We start from the raw sequence: 17462 nt of genomic DNA on the forward strand, positions 1-17462 counted from the left end.
CAGATTACCAAATCACTATAATGCCCACCTAAAATCTTGACTCTTCGGGTGTGTATTCACTTGACACGATACACATTGCCTCAACATGTACAAATAAATGCAATAATAAAAAATATATATTACGGAAAATGATTGAGGAACTGAATGTCCACCTTTATCATTCATCAAACAGTGCCTATTTTAAGAAAACAATATACGTGTCTCAAGAATAATCTGATCTGTCTCCTTCAGTTTCATAGTCATGTGAAATTTTAGTATGCTTAATTTACTAAATTTTATTTTGTAGAAGCGAATTTTGCTTTCTATTAGATTATCCATAAGCGTTAAAAATTATTGTATTTTCTTTGTAATGTTTCCGACAATTGCCATGTCAAATTGTTTCCAAGTGATTCAAATGTTCTGATATTTTGTTTTCCTATATACTAGTGGTCCCCCTTCTGCTGTTGACCTGTTGCTGTGGGACCGGTCCTATCGGGGGAGTGACCGGTGGATTCATCCCAGTGCCTGATGGTTCAGAAGGAACAATTCGTCCGTGGGGAATCGAAGGAGCCCAACCTGAAGACAAGGTGAGGATACACTTTGTAAAACATTTATTTCAATCATACAGAACAAAATTCGATTTATATTCATATAGATAAAGAGGTAATGGGGTATAAAAATGATACTCCTGACCCTCAAGGACCCATGAGAGTCAGTACTAAAATGAATGGAGCCTTTTAGGATCTTAGCTCTTCAGATGTCAAATCATAAAAATGTTACTCCTGGAAGAATTTGAAATTCTTGTAATGTCTCCATTTGCATATCTTACTTATATTGGTGAAATCTGGGTAATTTTTAAATGTATTTTTTTTTGCATATGGTTTGTAGGAAATTGCAAATATCTGTGTGACACCTATAACTGCCAATGGAGTAGATTTCATGGAAAATTCTGGTAAGTGAACATAAAATTTATTTTTGAAAGCAATAATGAGTTAAATAAGAAATATTGAAAAATAAGAAATGTTCTAAATTCTTTTCTTAATAATTTGCATATTTGTGCACATACTGAGAGATGTTACCCCTGAAATAGGGTTTCAATGAAATGGTTTACTGTTAGTATATCAGTCAATTCTGTGACCTAGCTCTGGCTTCAATAAGTTCATTTGTCCACTGATGTCACCATTTTTTACTAGCTGAAGATTTGCTATATATTTCCAAACTTTAATAAACTGAAGTAGAGCTCTCAGGGGGTCAATTATTAATTTTTTAATAAGCAAAGATTTCACACATATAGAAAAATGTAAAGGAAAATATAACAAACACTATGTACTCACCACCCAACTTTGCCTATCAACATTAGTAATATTTGCAGTTAAAGCCTCATGTGTGCACATCCTAGGTCTTGTTGCACTTTTTCCTTCCCCAGAGCTAACAGGATCCTGATTTGAGTTCAATTACCAATTCTTATATTTAATCATAATGGGACAAGAATCGCTTATTTGTCATATAGGTGAAATTATTTATTTCTTTGGTTTACCAAATGACTATTTTACTCATCTTATCTCAACACTACAACTAAGGTGTAAACTAGAACCATAAGACCTAATGCCTAATGTTCAGTTTTTTCTTAATTCCATGCTTAGCAATAGATTGTTTTTAAATGTCCAGCCTGAAAACTCCACATAAGATCTCCCCCAAGAATGTAACTGTCTTTATCAGCTACCTTAATCCTTAATCCTTACCTGCTTCTCCCATTATAATTACATAGCAAAAACTATATTCAGAATTCTCTAGAAAAAATAGCTTCCCATGAAAATGCAATGTAAAAGTAACAGGCAAAATAGTCACAGCTTATTAAATTTTCATTAAGCACCAAGACACCAAATTAGCACCTGCTAATTTGCATGATTACATTATGTATGTTTCCTCTTTGGTTTCCATATTGAGCCAATATGACAGCTTAATTATAATTTCTTTTTTCCTGAAAACAAACAAGCATTACATTAGAAGCTTTCCAATGCTGTGTGCTGAATATTCTGTTTTTACTTTTCCATTTCTGGCCGTTGTCACTGAAAATCTATTTCCTTTGTATATTTTTTCAATTAGCATGTTTTCAGAGCTATTTCATCTGCTAATATCCTCTGTTACGTCCTCACCTCCTCTGTTACTCTCACATAACAGACTGCGGGATGTTCTTATCACCTCGAGTCATAAAATTGTATTTTCTCCCACATACTTGCTTTACTTGGCAACTGCTCACGGATATCAAAGACCAGGAAAAAAAACAAAACAAAACAAAACAAATCACAGCATGAGATGTTATCGAATTTTCTCCTGTTTTTAGAAGTTTTTACAAATACATACGCTGGAGGGACGGGGGTGGAAGGAACTTCTGGAATGGAAGTGACCACCAACCCTGGAGCAGCTGCAGGATCTGGGGCCGCTGCAGGATCTGGAGCCGCTGCAGAATTCGGAACAGCCGCTGGACTTAGCAACTATTCTGCAACTATTGTGTCCGGAACGATGAGAAGAAGGTATTCCATGGAAGGAACCAACAAGGACTATGGTGAAGGGGCAATAAACATGAACTTCCTAGACTCCTACTTTTCTCAGGTAATTTGGTGGAAAACTTTGTTATCTTGTTTACATTAGAGATCTTTCTACTTGACTCTACTTCAGTTTTACAGTTCGTTTGTTTGCAGCTTGGGGAAATACAAGAAAAAAAAAGTAGAGACTCCTTGTAAAATAATACAGATAACCTAAGATGGCTGCCAAAATCCAGCTACTGGTCAAAAGGAAGAAGGGGCCGGTAGACATAAGATGAGAGAATATGGCACCTCATTCCTCCAGCTGGAATAACAACAGAAAGCAAAACCTTTTGCATTTCAGATCAGCAGCATCCTCTTTAGGAATACAAAGCAGCTTATTTTCTATTTCCAATACCATGAAGGATGTCAGAATACATCTGCAAACATTTTTCTGAGAGTGTTAGAGTATTCTTCACATTGTCAAGGAGTCCATGTCCAAAAATGTTGAAGAACCATTGAGTTAATGACCCAAACATAAAAGGGGGAGCGAGGGCTGTGGTCCAAGATTAGGTGAAGTGTCAGGAAGCATAGAATCAAAATGGGACAAGGGTGCAAGAACAGAGAGGACTTTGGGAGGAAGGTTGCTTGCCTCTTGGTTGGTGCATCTTTAGAACGGATCTCACCTACAGTTTCGGTATCAGAACTGGCAACTGCTGGCATCTAGCCTGGTAGAGCAGATGAAGGCTGACACTGTGTGTGAGGAGAGACTGGCAGGAAGGGCTTGTTTAGGATGAGGATTCTTGGAATATTCTGAGGTGTGGCATGGGCCCTATTTACGGGTCAAGCTCTCACAAGATTACTGATACAGAGGATGCCCTTACTTCTATGGATTACCTAAATCACGCATTCTTGATCAAACCTTGAGTTCTAAGAATGGTATAATATTACATTTTTCCACTGAGTGTCTCTTACGATTCATTTTTTTCCACTTTTCTCCACCTTTAGAAAGCATTTGCCTGTGCCGAGGAAGACGATGGCCAGGAAGCAAACGATTGCTTGCTGATCTATGATAACGAAGGAATGGGTGCCCCTGGTTCTCCCACCGGCTCCCTGGGTTGTTGCAGTTTTATTGCTGATGAGTTTGATGACAGCTGCTTGGACTCACTCAGTCCCAAATTTAAAAAACTTGCAGAGATAAGCCTTGGGATGGATGACGAAGCCAAAAACTCTCAGCCACCCACCAAAGAGAGCGGTTCTGGGATTGAATCCCGTGGCCAATCCGTACAAGTCCAGCAGTCAGAATCTGTTAGGTATCAGATTTTGTCAGGCAGCCAGGGAGCGTCTGCTTTGTCTGCTTCTGGCTCTGTCCTCCAGCCAGCCATTTCCATCCGTGACCCTTTGCAGCATGGTAGCTATTTGGTAATGGAGACTGGCTCAGTTTCCGGTTCCTATGTGCAGCCTTCCACTGCAGTCTTTGATCCACTTCTCACATAAAATGTAATAGTGACGGAAAGAGTGATTTGTCCCATTTCCAGTGTTCCTGGCAACCTACATGGTCTGCCAGAGCTACAAGGGTCAGGTCGTAAAATCTGCACAGAAGATCCTTGTTCCCTTCTGATGTGACCAGAATGAACTGGAATTATATACTGGCCAAATATGGATATTTGAACCAAATTATTCAAAATAGCATAGCAAATCTCACAGTATTGGTCTGATTTGGCACTTATTTGCTACTCTCATAAACTGATCATGATTAGTCTAAATTGTCTAGTTTATATCCCCAAACTGGATGTGTTGTCACTCTTACTTCTCAAATACTGTTCAAGTCCTTGTAAATCTTAATGTTTTACAAAAAAATCTTGAGATCATATTCAGTGGGAAATTTTCCTAATAATTTTTAAACTTCAAATGCCATGTGCTTTAGTGGATTAAGTGCTTGGAGTCAAGAGCCCCAGTTGTTGAATCTTTCACCTTTTCTTATATCATTAATAATATGTCATAAGGTCTTTGCTAAAGCATTTTGAGCTGCTTGGAAAAAAAGAAGTAGTTGCAGTTGAATTTTTGCTGTCTTCTTGGTGCTGGGAGACCCTGTGTACATCTTTTGCTCAAGCTAATGGTACTGGTTTATGCATTCAACTTGCTGCATCTATATTCCTTACATTCTCTCAATAAGACAATTTTGAAATAGAAGTATCATAGAAAACTTAGGAAAGTTTAGTATGGTGTAAATATTTTGTGTTTTATTAAATCACCTTGAAAGGATCTACCTAAAGAAAATATTTTACATTAAGGTCCTCCCTACATACTTCTCAGTAACAGTAATCCTGTGTTAATAGTCTTTGAAAATTACTCTTTATTTTTTAAATGTCAGTAGGTAGCTGTAACTTACATATCACTTATAGTGATGTTTATCTTGTTAACCGTGTCTACAGACTTCATGGGAATACAAAACATGGCTTTTCTCATAAGCAAAAGAGGCCTCTAACTAGAATAACACATAGTGAAATTTGTGAATGTGTATTATACACAGTGTTTCTGGTCAAAAAGCAATACAGAAAGGAATTATCAGTAACTCTATTTTATTAAGCCTCACTCCTTTTAAATTAAGGTGCTACTGCAATTTAATTCTTGAGCATAACAATGTTAGGTAAGCGATGGCTTAGAATATGTCATTTCAGGGGTATTACCCTGATGGCAACGCAGTTCTTCAAATCATTTCTGATCATTCAAGGTCTTCAGCCTTTAGCCCATAGAGAGCACCCTACCTCTTATCAACTTTTTTGTCCTTAACTGAGTCTTTACAAGGTCATTGCCTGGCTCCATGCTCTATTATCTCTAATTGTATATAAAATAATCCTTTCTGGGTTTTGCCGTATTCAAAACCTATATTTGTTTTTTAGATGGAATGCAAAGTAATAAAGTGTTTTTTTTTTAACCCAGAAGTGTCCAGTCCTGAGGGTTCCTGTGGGGGAAGAAACCCCCTAAATGTCCTTACATCTAACATTCTTCCCTCTCCCTGGTGCCATGACCACCAGGAAGGCATGTGCTAAGACAGCCCGAGAAGCACAGACAATCTGTTCTTCCAAGACTAGGCAGCTGTGGCAACAAGCTTGCAGGGTGCCCATCTTGAAGTGAGGGGAGCTAGACCCTTTGGAGCAGCCTGCCAGGTCCTGAGGAAGTCACCTGGCTGTTACCACTGGGGCCTCTTCTCAATAGAGGGGTCTTGCTCTGGGATCTAGAACACAGAGTTGACTTGTGACTCTTGTTTATGCATGAGAATTAAATTAATAATCAGAATAACCCTTGTGCCAAGTTCAAATGTGTTTTCAGGATCCTCAAAGTATTTTAACATTGCCTCTTAAAATCAAACTTATGAAATGGGAATTTTGCTTCGTTGTCAAACTGCAGAGGAAACTATGCCATAGTAGTAAAGACTAATAAAGGAAAAATTGAAATTAAAGGAGTTTTAAAATAAAAATAGATCAATCTTGTCTAGGAGGACCTAAAATTGATTTGCCATGTAAATGAAATTCAAAGCAAAAATGTATCTGTATTTTTTCACTAAAAATAAAATTTGTTTTCAACAGAAAAGCTTTTTAAAAGCTGTCTTTTGACTTAATGTATTATAATTTTAAACAGTATATACTAAAACTTTAACAGTCAAACATTGTTATAATAAAACTGTTTTGCAACAAATTTATGAGTACTTCCTTAACCATTTAGCAAAAGCTGAACTACTCTCTGTAGTTAATAACTGTTAAGAAATATGATGTAAGAAAGAGATTGCACATGCATTTTTATCAGTATTCTACATTGTTTTTCTAGTTGATACTTTTTCTGCATCCTCCCAGGCAGGAAGGAAGTACTGGGAGACTCAGGATCTCTTCTTCGGGTAGAAATTGTGCTGGATAAGGTGCTGGACGAGTTCAGGGCAGACTTATTAACTGGATGATTTAACTCATTTATTATTTGTTTGATAATTTGGAATGGTCTCTCAGGCAAAAAAAAACTGACATTCTATGAAGACTCAGAGAGAAGTTGAAGTAAAGAGAAAGTAAGGTTTCCAGCCTAACATGGTGACAAAAATGTACCATGACCTTGGTGACAGCCATCAGCCCCTGCGGTGAGTTTGTCTCCCAGTAAATGCCTGTTATTTTTATGTCTTCCTTTAAAGGGATGCTACAAAACAACTCCTTTCAGAACTCAGATCTTGCTTTGGTTGACCCTCCTCATTCTTAAATGCAGACAATTCAACCTGGACCTGGGGTATGGGGAGCAGAAACTGGATTAGAGTGAATGTTGAGTGAAGAAAAGTGGATGGCTTAACTCAGGCTTCCAAATCAATCTCAGGAAAATGAAAGCTATGCAGGTAAATTCCAAAAAAATCACCAGTTCCTCTTCTTCACAGAAAGTTGAACAAATAAAAACAGCAAGATCAGTTTCTCTTATCTTAATTTTCAGAAATCAAGTAAGAGTGTAAAGGAGTACATTCAACTGACTAGCTTCACTGCAACTAGCAAATAAGAAATAACTAGCAATTAAGTAAAAATTATGGATCTTTCCTTCTTGTTATTAGCAATCCAGTATTTTCTCAACTCCTTTACTGAGTCTACAAAGAGTAATTCTGAATCCGTGATCACATGATTTAAGACTTGCTCAACAGCACAGTCTGAGATCATTTTTATGTAAGGGGGATAACTGATGAGAAAAGAAGATAATTATTTAAATTCCAGGTGCCAGAAACAACACGTTTTCCACAAAGAACACTGAGCTTTCTTCTGCTTTGCCTGATCCAGAGTGCACTGCAATTCCCTCCATGACAAGACATAGGCCATTCCAGGTTGGTGTCTTTTTGCTTTCTTTTTCTTTTATACATGGACTTTTTTTTTTTTTTTTTTTTTTACAAATGCAAAAATATATATATATATATCTAAGCACAATGCAGATGTAGTTAAAACTCAAGATAATGATGGTCTAAAAGTGCAAAGGATGCAGTTACCAGAGCAGGAAGAAACGTGACATTGGTGAGGTCTACCAGATGGCCAAGAGAGTTATATTCTAATTTATTTCTCACAGTAGCCCTGAGATTACAGTCACAAAAACAGAGACCCAGAGAAGCAAAGTAACTTCCTCAAAGTCATACAAGTGACACAAATCTAATTGTATTATTATAATTATTATAATTTATAATATATCTCAATATATTTATAATAATAAATATATTATTATTTATAATATACTTCTTAAATATTTATAATTATAAGTATATAATATTTATTATATTATAATAATATTATTATATTGCTGAATTATATTATTCAGCAATAATAATACTTATTACTCTCTCGGAATAATCTGTTTATTTTCAGTTCTGACTTGAGTAGAACATGAAAAATTGGAAAGAAAACAATGAAAATTATACAATAAAAAGATTATAAATCTAGATATAATTCTAAAGTTTAAAGAAGCAGTACAATGTAGGCATATATATGTATACATATATACAATTGAAAGGTAGAGATAGAAAGATAAAAAGGTAGGGATAGATGAAAGAATGCAAATACATGATTTGTTGCTGTTTTGAAAAATATTTGGGTTTATTTTTCACGTCACAGTGAGCAGTTCTCCTCCACATTTAATAACAGAAACAAGCTATCTGGAAGTCATGGAATCTCTTTTCCGGTAAACTCCTGAAGACTTACTTTGACAGCACACTATTTAGAAGAGGTTATGTGACATGTGTCTAGATATAAAAAATAACTTTATATTTAAAATTTTTTATTTGATATTTATATATATTGCAAAATGATCACCACAATAAGTCTAGTTAACATCCATCACCACACATAGGTACAAAAAAATGTCTTTTCTTCCGATGAGGACTTCTAAGATTTTAACAACTTTCAAATATGCAGTTCAGTATTATTAACTATAGTGATCCTGCTGTACATTACATCCCCAGGACTTATGTATTTTATAGCTGGAAGTTTGTACCTTTTGATCCCTTTCATCCATTTTGCCCATCTCCCAACCCCTTACCTCTGGCAACCACCAGTCTGTTCTCTGTATCCATGAACTAGGTTTTTGTTTTGTTTTTTTAAAATAATAACTTTAAATGGTTCCTTCCACCTCAGTGTTTCCATGATTTGTGAAAAACAACACATTTTAACAACTACAACAAATGTTTTATTCCCATGAAAGACATGGGACCATTGTATTTTTAATTTTATGCCTCGGAACATCTCTGATGTTTTCTGTGAGCTGAATTTTTATTAAATTAGCAACAGTAAATTTTGTATGAAAACAGAACATCAAATTATGATAAAAGCCAAACATTGATATTGGAAGAATATGTCCTCATTTCCTCAGAAGGCAGAGGAAGTATTTATATTCTTTCATAATCAAGAGAAGATTGCAAAGAAGTTTCTTAATTATAAAGCAACACAGAATCAGGTAATCTTGGATTTATTTAAATGACATAATTGTATGGTTTCTACTCCTGCAAGGAGGCATTGTTACTAAGCCAAAAATGAGTATTTAAACACAAAATGTGAGATTAACTTAGTCATGGCTTCCCATGTCCTACTGACTAGTATTGATAATAAGATTGTATGGTCCTAACTAGGAGGAGAAACATACACACACACACACACATACATATTTGCCTCCAGTAACTATGTAGCTTGGTATAGCTGAAGCAGTGTCTTTCCATCATCCAAACCATGGACCAGACACTAATGCTCAGTGGTATTGCAGAAACAAAGTTTCTATACACACACACACACACACACACACACACATATATATATATATATATATACACACACACGCACAATACAAGGAGTCTACTCTCTAGATGTATGATTAAAAAGAAAAGAATCACCTAAATTTCTTTAGGTAAGACACAACGAAGAGGCCTTGCTTGACCAAACTTTTAATTATTCTCATCCAGGGCTGACACCCACAACTTTTGATTCATAAAAACATGTGAAATAAGAAGTGGAGCTATTAGTCAAAGGTACAAAGTTTCGGTTGTAACTGATAAGTCCTAGAGACTAATGTACAGCATAGAGCCTATACTTAAAAATACTGTATTGTATACTTAAAATTTTGCTAAGAGGTAAGTCTTATGTCAAGTGTTCTTGTCACACACACAAAATAACAGTAACAAACAGAAGGGTAGGAGGAAACTTTTAAAGGTGATAAATAGGTTTATGGTATAGATTGTGGTAATGGTTTCATAGATTTATATTTATCTCCAAACTCATCAAGTTGCATACATTAATTATGTACAACTTCTTGTATGTAAAAAAAATGTTAATGTATAATAAACCCTTAGTCTAATAAATTTTGACAATATTTTTCTTCATCTTCCCTTTTCCTCTCAACTGTTATAAACTGCTATGGATTCTTCCTCAGAAGATATTTTATGGCTGCTAATGTTTGAAATCTAAGTTGATTTTCTAACTAGCCACTCTTTCTATACACATTTTCTTGGACCCTGGAACTGTCCTCTTTGTGCTGGTCTTTGAATATTCTTTTGAATTGCAAACCAACAACAAAGGCATATGCTGTCAGGATGATCCAAGACCTTCTCTATGCAACACTCTCCCAGGGCCTCCAGAACAAGCCAATGCATGCTATTGCCACCTTTACCAACTCTAGCTAGGGAAGGATGTCTCCACTGAAAGAACAAGTCAGGAGGTGTTATTGAATATTTTGATAGGAAACTGTGAGCTGTCAGGCAAAGAAAACCTGCTAGTTTGCATAAAATGAAAACTTACTACTGGAGGACCTAAGAGAAAATTATTAAATTTCATTCCATCTGTTAGTCAATCAAAAATAACTGTATATTATATTTTAGTGACTAACAAAAGATAAACTTGAAATTTTTGTTTTGTTTTGTTTTTCAATTGTGTGTTTTAAGTTAATGGTTAAGAGTTCAGGCTTTGGAGACAAAGTACTTGAGTTCAAATCCCAGCTTCACCACTTACTAGCTGTGTGTCTTTGGCAAGTTACTTACCTCTTTGCACCTCTCTGGACTATTGTTACAGAGATAATAACATTCCCTACCTCATGAGGTTTCTGTAAAGAAGTTACAAGAATGCACTTGGGACACAGCACTCATAAAGATTTGAAATAAAAATAATTATTACTATTTTTTCAATCTTTAAATGAACTCAAAAAGTTGAGTGGTGACATACAAAACTACTGAAACCATAAAAACTCAAAACATCTATATTATCTGATCCTAAGTCCTGTTTCACAGATGCTCAAACAGGCTGAAAAGTAATTTGTCCAGGGCTTCCCTGGTGGCGCAGTGGTTAGGAATCCGCCTGCCAATTCAGGGGACACAGGTTCGAGCCCTGGTCCGGGAAGATCCCACATGCCGCGGAGCAACTAAGCCCGTGCGCCACAACTACTGAGCCTGCGCTCTAGAGCCCGTGAGCCACAACTACAGAAGCTCGCGCGCCCTAGGGCCCGTGCTCCGCAACAGAGAAGCCACCACAATGAGAAGCCCGCGCACCGCAACGAAGAGTAGCCCCCGCTCGCCGCAACTAGAGAAAGCCTGAGTGCAGCAACGAAGACCCAATGCAGCCAAAAATAAATGAATAAATAAATAAAATTTAAAAAGAAAAGTAACTTGTCCATCAAAGGTAGAGTTAGGAATTAACTAGGCCAATTCTCTTCTTGTGATTCCAAACTGCCACTATAATATTTCTTTTTCACTAATCTTTTGCCTAACCACAGAGCTTGTCCTGTCTACTCTACTCTGCACTGGAAATTCCTCTGAATACACAAGCAAATAGAGATGAATTCATTCAAATCAAATTGTGACTTGTAGCCAAATAAGTAATGAGAATTTGACCAGGTGACTGCAATATTTCAGTTGAACTCCCTTGGAAAAGGACAGAATGGGAGGCTTTTTTACCCTAAGAGTTCTAACTATGTCATTTCCACCAAGTAAAATAGGGCAGCTAGGTGGCTTTGGGCAAAAAAAATAGTTACTTCCAAATTAGTATAAAATTAGTATAAAATTAGCATAAAATGAATGATGCTACTGACCCAACTTCCAGTAGGATACGCATGTTAGGGAATGCTGGTAGAACAGTAATTACTGTACAAATAAAATGACCACACTTTACATCCAGTTTCTATAGGATTTATGGTGCCAGGTGAAAAGAAGTTTTATTTACAAAAGCTAGTTGACCCAACATAAAATAGAAGGAAGTTAAATTGTCTTTATCTTTGCATATTTTATTACCTTATTTCTAGAATAGGATATGCTTAATGTTTTCATAATCACTACTTCCTACTTCCTTTAAAAATCTGACCATAACTAGTTGATAAGTTTTTTAATTGTTTGATAAATTAATTCACAGCAAAGTATAAATCACAGAAAATGATTTATTCTCCTCCTTGGAGTATATACCTTTAATACTTAAATATCTGCAGACTCAAAAAACAAAGTGAAATTTCATTATCATTAGGTCATAGGTCAGGAGGTGGAGTGTTTAGTGCACGGACACTTTCCTGTCAAATCACATATGTGGCACCTATCTGTCCATATAGGACCACGGAGCACACCTGAGATTCAGGTTTCACATTCTGACCAATTGACCTAATGCATCTAGTCTCTAAGAAATAAAAGTAAATAAAATGTTCCATAGAAATTCCATCATCTTTTTATTCCTGAAGACTAGAATAAAAATTGTCACCTGATTTAAAAAAAATTTTTGGTTTTAGATGGCTTACTCATTCTTCTAAAGTGAAAATCCGAGTTATAAAGAACAATAAACCATACTCTACGGACTTGAGATTCTTATTACTGAAAATTCCAAGGTCCAAACAATGGAAACTCACAATGGCACTTTTATGAACCATAAAACAATTCTTCCATATGACCCTTCACATGGATTTTTCTTTGTTCAACAAGTTTTCCCTGTAATACTGCTCTGCTTAACTTGTTGGTCATAAATTTACTGATTACTTCAGATGAATGTTCTAATCCTAAAGTTAAGCAAGAAGTACAAGGATACACTCTCTTCTTCTTTCATACCCACAGGAGAGTTACTCACAAGAAGTCTTTGTTGGCTGACTTGCCTTTATTGTAGCTGATTCTGCATGAAATGGGTGTGACTCTTTCCAAAGGTATGAATCATTCAGACATTGTTTCAGTAGAAGTTAAGAGAGGTCCACCTAAAAAAATGTTATAGCAAATTAGCAGACAATTCCCTTGTAAAATAAGAGGTCTGCTTTCAAGGTATATGGTAATGCTCATAATAAACACTATGATTTAAAAAAAATCTTTAACCACAAATGTCCTCAGACCAGCCGGTAAGGGTTACTGTGATCGTTAAAACTAAAATATCAGGAGCAATTTTTTTTCCCACTGCCTTTTTTGTATCACAGTTTTGTCTAACTGGTTTGATAATGTTTGAACATATTTCTGTCTAATAAAATCTCTAAATGGGAACTAAAGGAGGTGATGAAACTCAAACTAGGTCCACCGCAAAAAAAAAAAAAAAAAAAAAAGTACAGTTCAAGAAAAACGGGTTTAAGAACACTTTCCTGAAATGCTCACATACCAGGGACATTTTGATTTTCTTTCTTATGATATCTGAAAGACTGCTTCAACTCTCAAATTTCCTGGGTGTGTACAGATGTAAGTGAGTTAATTAAATTATTATTTATCATATTAAAAGATTTTCAATTGCTTATGCTATAAAAGTAAAGTTACATAGAAATAATTTGCATTCGTAATATCAAATTTGGGATTCAAGAATAACAATATCATAACTTTTGCTCAGCAGGGTAGTAGTTCCCAATATTTCTTCTGTGTAATACGTGTGACAAACGACATTCACAAGCTCACACCCTCCCATGGACAAGTTCACCCTCAGGCTCCGTTTGCTTCCCCCGCTGGAATCAACCCTTTCTCCACCCAAGGGGGATGTCAAAAATACAAGTAAGTAACATCATTACTGAATAACTTTAAATGTGCTCTCATGATTTTAACAAGTAAATCAATCACAAATTTCAGAACTTGATAATTAATAAGTTACTGCATCGACTTGCATGGTACAAAAGTTTTTTAAAAACCACCAACAACGTTAGTTTTGAAAGCAAATTAAGATCAGTTAATTTCTTTGAATCCTTGTTTTTTCTTTAACATGGAAATTGTTATTTATTTTTGAAATTTTGCTTCTCTCTACTACAGTATTTATAATCATCAATCAGATCATTTTGAAAAGGTCTTTAAAGCCAGTATTTTACTTTCACCTTTGCTCTCCCAAGCCATGGCATCCCTTCAATTTCACTTTTTCTTGATATGCAAGAATGTCACTTGTTTACGTGCAAATGAATGAAGTAACTGCCAGAAACCAGGATTCTTTTCTGTCTTCTGAGGGGTTTTTTGGTGGATCTCCCTAGGCTCATTAGTCACATTTGGGTCAGCATGACGGTTTCTGTCTGACACTCTCAGTAAACACTCTTGTGCTGCCCGTAAGCCCTACAAGTCCTGTCACACAGTCCAGGGCTGCTATTAGCAACCAAACTCTCCTCCTCTCTTCCCCAGCCACTGCTACTTTCCTTATCTTTCCAAGAATTCCTATAAACAAACCCTAGGGTGAAATCAAAGCTAGAGATTTATTCTGAATTTTTTTTCAGAAAACGTAGGTGGAGAGATAAAGTCAACATTGTCAAGTGGCACACTCTTGTAATGAATACTAACTTTGTTCACCTCCAGAGGGAAAAGGGATTTTCCATATTGTTTATGGTTTCTGGTTTTGCACTTTGTTCCCTCTGTAAGGAAGGGAGTCTTGAAAAAGAGGAAGAACACAGAAATGTTCTCCACTGGCCTCTAAACACCTCAAACTTTATACTGTTCGGGAAGCCTTAGCAGCCCCATCTGTGATAAAATTGTGAGGTAGGGGGATTTTGTCCACAGTGAAGCAGGCCTCCCAGCACACCCACACCTCCGTTTGGTGACATTTATTCATGTCCTTCCAGGAATATAATGCTCTCTTCTCTTTTCCCCTTTACCCTAATTTTACACACACACACACACACACACACACACACACACACCTATCCTCCAAAATAACCTTGAAAATATTGGGTTGGCCAAAAGGTTTGCTCGTTTTTTTCTGTAAGATGGCTCTAGTAGCACCTAGTTGTCTTTAACTTCATTGAAACAATTTTGTTAGATTGTATGTGACAGCTGTCATATCAGCGTGCATTTAAAAAAACACTTGTGCTTGCTTTGGCAGCACATATACTAAAATTGGAACGATACAGAGAAGATTAGAATGGCCCCTGCGCAAGGATGACATGCAAATTTGTGAAGCGTTCCATATTTTTTGATTCACTTTGTTTTACGGCAGAAACTAACACACCATTGTAAAGCAATTATACTCCGATAGACGTTAAAAAAATAAAAAATAGAAAAAGACTTATCAAAATTGGTGAATTTTTGTGTAGCCATTTCATTATTGAAGGTGGAAGAAAAAAAGCAACATTTTTGGCATATTATGCTTTATTATTTCAAGAAAGATAAAAACGCAATCAAAACACAAAAAAAGATTTGTGCAGTATATGGAGAAGGTGCTGTGACTGATCAAATGTGTCAAAAGTGGTTTGCGAAGTTTTGAGCTGGAGATTTCTCACTGGACGATGCTCTACCGTTGGGTAGACCAGTTGAAGTTGATAGTGATCAAATCAAGATATTAATTGAGAAAATCAATGTTATACTACGCGGGAGATAGCCGACATACTCAAAATATCCGAATCAAGCACTGAAAATCATTTGCACCAGCTTGGTTATGTTCATCACTTTGATGTTTGGGTTCCATATAAGTTAAGTGAAAAAACCTTCTTGACCATATTTCCACATGCGATTCTCCACGTAAACCTGATGAAGACGTTCCATTTTTAAAACAAATTGTGACGGGCGATGAAAAGTGGATACTGTACAATAATGTGGAACAGAAGAGATCGTGGGGCAAGTGAAATAAACCACCACCAACCACACCAAAGGCCGGTCTTCATCCAAAGAAGGTGATGTTGTGTGTACGGTGGGATTGGAAAGGAGTCCTCTATTACGAGCTTCTTCCAGAAAAGCAAACGATTAGTTCCAACAAGTACTGCTCCTAATTACACCAATTGAAAGAAGCACTCAATGAAAAGCGTCTAGAATTAGTCAACAGAAAATACATAATCTTCCATCAGGATAACTCAAGACCGCATGCTTCTTTGATGACCAGGCAAAAACTGTTACAGCTTGGCTGGGAAGTTCTGATTCATCCGCCATATTCACCAGACATTGCACCTTCAGATTTCCATTTATTTCAGTCTTTACAAAATTCTCTTAATAGAAAAAATTTCAACTCCCTAGAAGACTATAGAAGGCACCTGGAACAGTTCTTTGCTCAAAAAGATAAAAAGTTTGGGGAAGATGGAATTATGAAGTTGCCTGAAAAATGGCAGAAGGGTGAATACGTTGTTCAATAAAGTTCTTGGTGAAAATGAAAAACGTGTTTTATTTTTACAAAAAACCAAAGGCACTTTTTGGCCAACCCAATATATTCACTATTCTTTCATTCACGTGTTCCACTAGTATATACTGAAGACCTACAATGGATCCAGGCACTGTTTAGGTGCTGAATACATAGCAATTCATAGAGAAAAATCCCAGCCCTCGTGAAGTTTACATTCTAATGAATGGTGACAGATAATAAATAAGTAAATGCACAGTCTTTTAAAGTGTGATGTGCCAAGAAGAAAAATGAAGTAGGAAAGGGCGATGGGGAGCCCTGGGGGTGGGAACAATTATAATTTTTATATGGGTGGTAAAGAGTGAGTAAACCTGGTACATGTCTGGAGCAGAACCTTCTCAGGAAAAGGAACAGAGAGTACAAGGACTCTGAGGTGGAGCATGCTTGGTGTATCTGTGGTGTTGTGTTACGATGTAAATAACTGATAAGAGATTAGCATGCCACCCTCCCAGGAATATGCATGTATCAGCCAAGGGAACCTTCAGCTAACGGATTTCAGACCTTAGTCAGTAGGAGGGAGAGGCATTCTGATGGGCCACGAAGACCTTGCTGAGGTTTTCTCGACAATCGTTGCTTTGTACACACCTCAATTCAGCATTATTATAGTCTCATCACCTTGTAAAACTAGTGTATGATTTATTTCGAAAAAAAATCTCTGACGATGTTGGTTGAGCACTCTACTTAGACCCAAGGATAGACAATTCTGTTTTCTTTGCTGAGCCAAATCTCATTTTGCAACTGTAGTGTCTTCCTCTAACTCTCTGGTCTGTGAACACTGTTGACAATTTCCTTAAGTCATTTTGGTTCGGGACTTTGCATCTGAGGAGTCAGTCCTCATCTACTGACTCACAAGGAGGAGCCTCTGGGGAACAGCTCAGCTAGAGCCTGTGACTCACCACGTGAGGCTCTCTATCAGGCAGGGTGTTGGTGGCGGTGACTGTTCACCAAAGATAAGCTGGCTTCTTTGCGCTAGACCACGGGGCTGGCAGTCTACTGGGCTTGATTATTACTCTGTAAGTTCTAGCTCAGAAAGGTAGCAAAGCTTTTCCCACCCTGTTGTTAGAGGCCCCACCCTCCAAATCAGCCAGTGCTCCTCTCTTACTGCCTAAGGCAGAGGCAGCTCTTGGTCCAACTAACTGGAGAATCCATGAAAATTTCAACATCCTGACACCTAGTGTCTGTGATGTCCCTCTTGCCTTGGCCTCTGTGGAAAAACACCATGATTCCTTCTCCAGGACAAAGGGGAAGGATGATCCTCTCCCATTTCTCCACCCCTAGTGTAATACACTCTCTTCTCAACCTGGCCCAGCTTTGCCTTGTCCATGTCCTTTCTGCCGCACTCAACTCCGGAGATACTATATCCCAGACCTCTTAATTATCAGCCAGGCCACTGTGAAAC

General features: G+C 36.9%; 1 protein-coding gene across 1 annotated transcript in view; it reads left to right on the forward strand.

The window, feature by feature from the left end:
• Positions 1 to 4001, forward strand: part of DSG3 (desmoglein 3) — a gene marked incomplete at both ends in the record, with an annotated part of 29163 nt that extends 25162 nt beyond the window's left edge. Inside the window, 4 exons of the mRNA XM_081252595.1 lie at positions 427 to 566; positions 868 to 931; positions 2324 to 2592; positions 3513 to 4001. Coding sequence (XP_081108721.1) covers positions 427 to 566; positions 868 to 931; positions 2324 to 2592; positions 3513 to 4001 — 962 coding nt within the window. The remainder of the gene's footprint in view (positions 1 to 426; positions 567 to 867; positions 932 to 2323; positions 2593 to 3512) is intronic.
• Between the last annotated feature and the right edge of the window lie 13461 nt (positions 4002 to 17462).

The sequence above is a fragment of the Mesoplodon bidens genome (genome assembly GCF_964165515.1).
Source record: "Mesoplodon bidens genome assembly, chromosome: 13".
NCBI lineage: Eukaryota > Metazoa > Chordata > Mammalia > Artiodactyla > Ziphiidae > Mesoplodon > Mesoplodon bidens.